The sequence below is a fragment of the Humulus lupulus genome, chromosome 4 (genome assembly GCF_963169125.1).
Source record: "Humulus lupulus chromosome 4, drHumLupu1.1, whole genome shotgun sequence".
Lineage (NCBI taxonomy): Eukaryota > Viridiplantae > Streptophyta > Magnoliopsida > Rosales > Cannabaceae > Humulus > Humulus lupulus.
Genome location: NC_084796.1, coordinates 6,694,717 through 6,700,015, shown reverse-complemented (window position 1 = coordinate 6,700,015; position 5,299 = coordinate 6,694,717). Strand labels below are relative to the sequence as shown.

General features: G+C 32.4%; 1 protein-coding gene across 1 annotated transcript; it reads left to right on the top strand.

The window, feature by feature from the left end:
• Positions 1 to 1,759: 1,759 nt before the first annotated feature.
• Positions 1,760 to 4,375, top strand: LOC133831815 (uncharacterized). Its single transcript, XM_062262226.1, has 3 exons — positions 1,760 to 3,104; positions 3,229 to 3,737; positions 3,917 to 4,375. The coding sequence occupies exons 1-3, from the start codon at positions 1,760 to 1,762 to the stop codon at positions 4,373 to 4,375; spliced, it is 2,313 nt and encodes a 770-aa protein (XP_062118210.1).
• The last annotated feature ends 924 nt before the right edge of the window (positions 4,376 to 5,299 follow it).

The following is a 5,299-nucleotide window of genomic DNA, read 5'->3' as shown; positions in this document are numbered from 1 at the left end:
AGCATTGCCTAAAATTTCATATTATTCTTGTCAATTTATTAGTTCAAATATAAATCAAATTACAAGTTGATATGCAGACCAAACTCTGCCAGAGTATTGTGTGTTGATCCCTGTGTATCAGAGACTGCTTGTTTGCCATCTACCTGATTTCAGTTATCTTTTACAATGTATCTACTCAAAGACTTGTCAAAGTGCAGCAATGGTAGCTGCTTTAACAATTGAAAGTGCCACCAAATCAGTGTATTTTGCACACTGCACATAAGAAATGGTATCTATCACACATCTTTAGGCAGAAGAGTCAGAGAAACTTGCAATGCCTTTGCTTGCCGATACTTACTGTGATCTTCCAAAAAGGACAAAAGTTAGCCAAAAAGGATTCAGGTAAAGGATCTTCCACCAATTGTTTGGAATAAAATTTGTCGATATAACTTAAATGGATCATTTTTAAGCTGGTCAAACTCACAACTGCTTAGTTATTGAAAACTTCAGTTGCTTCCATGGTTGAGTGAAGCTTGAACCTTACTTGGTAGCATTCTTTAGCTCAGCTGTGTTGGATTAAAATCTTAAGTGCCATGTATTTAAGTGCTTATGGCTTCAACATCTCATTCCATTCTTTATGCGTATGTACAAACAAACAAAATAATCAAAATGAATAAAACAGAAGCAAGTAGAATTGCATAGAACTACATAGCATATTAAGTCCCATTATTGACAGATTTCACAGAAATATATGTTAAATATTTTTTATAAACGAAAAGTATTAACTAATAAACAAACTCACCATGCTAATTAATGCAAACATATTTTTAAGGGGATTTTTCATAAATATAACTTTTTAGCCATTAATGTGCAAAAATATGGTAATTAAACTTTACTTACTTTGTATGAAAAAATTTAACTACAAAAAAATCAGAATATGGGAAGAGTTATCCCACATTAAAAACTAAAAAATAAACAAACAAATCATCCATTAAGGATGGTAGTATTGTAATTAAACATGCAAATACTACAATGCTGAAATTTTGACTCGATCAAAAACATCCCCAACAGAATTTTTTTTTCTGCAAGAACACCCATCTTTGGCAACACAATTCTCCTCTGGCAACTCTAGCCACAAGCCCAAACCTCTAGTTACCTCCAGCCACCTCCAGCCACATGAAACAACACCTTCCTGCAATCAGATCTGCTTCTCCAGCGACGTCCTTCTCCATCACCGGCGACGTCCTTCTCCATCGTCCAAAGCATCCAAGAAAATCAAGTTTGTAAAATCTTGCTCTGTCAAATACTATATTAATCTAATTTTCTTCAACTTAAAATCAATTAATTTCCTAATTCTTCTACATAATATAGAACCATTGATTTCATATTTTTCTCATAGCTACTTTACAGATTATAATGATAATCATGAAGTTCATGATGTCTATTTTTTAAAAAAAAAACATAATAATTAACTTGAAATTTGAAAAAATTAATTAAACCTACTAATATGGTTGCATTGATTGACCAAAAATATACAAAAAACAAGAACTATGATTATTTTAGATTCAACTTTGTCTTTGCGATAAAAAAAAATTAATATTGGTCTGAATTCTAATTGTCAAAACATTCAGTAACAACAAAGTAACCAGTTACCTTGAAAAACTGTTATATTTTCCAATTAAGTTTTTCAGTGACGTATTTAATTGCAGACTAAAGTAACCAATTACCTTTACTAGTTACATCCAATTAACTACTTAAAAATTTACAAAATATTACAGGTATGGAAAATACTACTTCTTTGGTTCAATTTGGAGGCAAGTGGAATGAAAAAAATGAGTACGAAGGGTACACAATGACTGGAATATTGATTCCACCAAATTGTTCTCTTGACAACTTGGTGAATTTGGTAAATCAGGAGATAAAGGAAACAAGAGCAAGCATTGAAGTTTCTTATCAAGTAGCCAAAGGAACACCACCAATGAAGATTGAATCAGACAATTCAGTGTTGTTCTACATGGAAATAAAGAAAAAAGTTGCTGAAAAAATAACAGACTTACCATTGTATGTGAATATAGTTCAAGAATCAAGTGATGAAAAAAAATTTCTTCAACAATCAAATCAGAAAGCTGCAGCACAAGAAATGGAGGTGGGGACATTATTAATGCAAGCAAACAAAGCTTCCATCAATGAACATATGTTACTTGAAGAAGGAATGTCAAGCACAACAAATGAGGGAATCAATGTGGCATACATACCTCACCTTGCTGAAGAAGTAGCTAATTTTATAATTGAAGACAATTCAAAAAGAAAAAAGAAATTGGAGGAAATTGAAATAGTAATATCTGATTACAGAGTGAACAAAATAGAGCAAGGACAGATTTACAAGGACAAGAACACAATCAAATCAGCTCTTAGCTACCATGCAATGCTACATAACTTCCAGTTCAAAACAAAAAGATCAGAACCGAGAGAGTACCTGGTTACCTGCGCAGATGACACATGCAATTGGTTTGTGAGAGCTTCTAAATACATAAATCAAGATTTATTCAAGGTACGAAAATGCATTCCAAATCATACTTGCTCAGTTGAAATTGTTATGGAGGATCATAGGCAAGCAAAAAGCATAATAATTGGGGAATTAATAAAGAATAAGTACAAGTCAATCAAAAGAAATTATACTCCAAATGACATCATGAATGACATCAATGATGACTTTGGAGTAACTATGGGATACACAAAAGCATGGAGATCAAGAGAAAAAGCTTTGCTTCTAGTAAGAGGGAACCCCGATGATTCATATCAAAAGTTGCCAATGTATCTTTACATGTTGAAGCAAGCAAATCCAGGAACAGTAACACATCTACTCACAGACAATGAAGATAGATTCAAATACCTATACATAGCTTTCTCTAACTCAATTAAAGGTTGGAGATACTTGAGGCCTATCATTGTTGTTGATGGAACTTTCTTAAAAAATGCACATGGCGGCACCCTATTTTCAGCATCAACATTAAATCCAAACAACAACATTTTTGTCTTGGCTTTTGGAATAGCAGACTCAGAAAATGATAACTCTTGGCTTTGGTTCTTCTCCAAACTGAGAGACACATATGGAGAACCTGAAGGTATGGTAGCTTCAATTATATCATATGGTTTACATATAAAAAAGGAAATGGTTACCCAAACCCAATACACAAATACATGCTATTTCTTTTAGTATCTTATAAAAGTAACTGGTTACCTTCACAGGATTGGCTATTGTTTCCGACAGAAAGAAGAGCATAGAGAATGCAGTACATATAGTGTACCCAAATGCGTTCCATGGAGATTGCATGTTTCACTTGCTCAATAATTTGAAAAGCAAGTATGGAAACCAAGGAGAAGAGCTACAAATGAATTTCATTGCAGCAGCAAAAGCATACACAAAAACAGAATGTGAACACTACATGAGAAGCCTTGATAGACTTGACAAACGCATTAGACCCTATTTAGAGAAAGCCAAATATGAAAGTTGGGCAAGATCATACTCACCAACAAAAAGATACACCATGATGACATCCAACATCGCAGAATCGCTCAACGCTGCACTAAAAGCTACAAGAAATCTCCCTATTGATATCTTGGTTGAATGTCTTAGAAGTTTGGTTCAAAAGTGGGTTTGGAACAATTCAAATAATGCAAATGGAACATTCACAAAAGTGTCTACAGCAACAGAAAATGAATTGAGACATGACATTGTTTCAAAAATGAAGTATAAGGTATGCAACTAAACTTATTCTTACTATTCTTTATTCTGTCAATAGATGGTAACCAGTTACCTTGTATAACAGCAAAAACAAAACAATAAACTACACAGAGTGGGAACAGGATACATTCAATGTTAATTGTACATAAATGTTTATTATTTTATTTTAATCCATCACAAAACTATTTTCAGGTCTTGCCTTTCAACCCAATAGAATATCAAGTTCGTGATGAAAATGGGACCAATTTCACAGTAAATATACACAATAGAACTTGTACATGCAATAGGTTTCAAGAAGATGAAATGCCTTGTGGGCATGCAGTAGCTATAATTGCAAAGAGAAATTTGGGAGTATATGATTACTGTGCAAAATTTTACAAAACAGAAACTTTGAAAGCAATGTATGAAGAAAATGTTCATCCTTTGCCCCATAAAGATGAATGGAATCTCCCACAACACTTAGACATAGTGGTGCTACCTCCAAAGGCAACAATCCCTGCAGGAAGACCAAGAAAGAAAAGAATAAGATCAAGAGGAGAACCAAAAGTGATAATCACCTGTGGTAAATGTGGCCAACCAGGACATAACAGGAAGACTTGCATGAATCCACCAATTGACAAGGCAAACAAGCAGAAAAAACAAAAGTCATAGCTTGATATATTACACCAAAACAACCATATCATAGCTTCATTCATTAAATGATTGACTTTCATATTCATACATTGTTATTGAGTATTATAATAACTCTGTTACAAATTCAAATAAATTGAATGATTACACAAAGCATATAAGATTCTCTTTATAATAAATTGTTGGTTTTTTGTCGATATCTGTCAAATATTTATGCAACCAACACCATGAAAACATGTTTTTTTAAAATTAAACATAATATTCTGGGTAAGGTAACCAGTTACCACTTTGTATATAACATGATGACCCAGCTGGGTACCTGGTCATTATATCTCAATTGCTTTGTATATCACAGTTACTTTAAAAAAAAGTTGAATATTATTATATATAATTATTAAACATGAAATACAAAAAAAAAAACAATAAAGTAGGTACTTTGATCTAACATTTGCCACAAAAAAAAAATCAAAATCAACGAACACCAAAAGTAACCAGTTACCCCTTGTATAAAAGACAATGACCAAACTAAGCACCTGGTTACCATTAAAATATCTCAGTTGCTTTAAAAGTAGAATATGTATAAAATATAATTATTAAACATGAAATACAGTAAAAAACAAACAAGAGAAACTGGGTACTTTGCTCTAAAAATTATCACAAATAGCAAAAACATCAAGCACCAAAAGTACCCAGCTACACTTTTGTATATAAGACAAACACCAAACAAAGTACCTGGTTACCATTAAAATATCTCTGGAAAACTAAGTAAATATATACAAATAAATAACACAGAAAAGATCAAAAGATATATATAAGATCCTTAAGTAACCAAGGTCTTACAATAGTACCAATTTAACATATACAAGTATCAAACTAACTATTGGTAATCATTTCTAAAAGTCAAACATCCTTTTCCAAAAGATGATCTGATTTAGAGTATAGACA

Coding starts and splice junctions, on each gene's coding strand:
- LOC133831815 (XM_062262226.1), top strand. CDS start 1,760: ATGGAAAATACTACTTCTTTGGTTCAATTTGGAGGCAAGTGGAATGAA. Junction 3,105..3,228: donor CACATATGGAGAACCTGAAG/GTATGGTAGCTT, acceptor TTACCTTCACAG/GATTGGCTATTGTTTCCGAC. Junction 3,738..3,916: donor TTTCAAAAATGAAGTATAAG/GTATGCAACTAA, acceptor AACTATTTTCAG/GTCTTGCCTTTCAACCCAAT.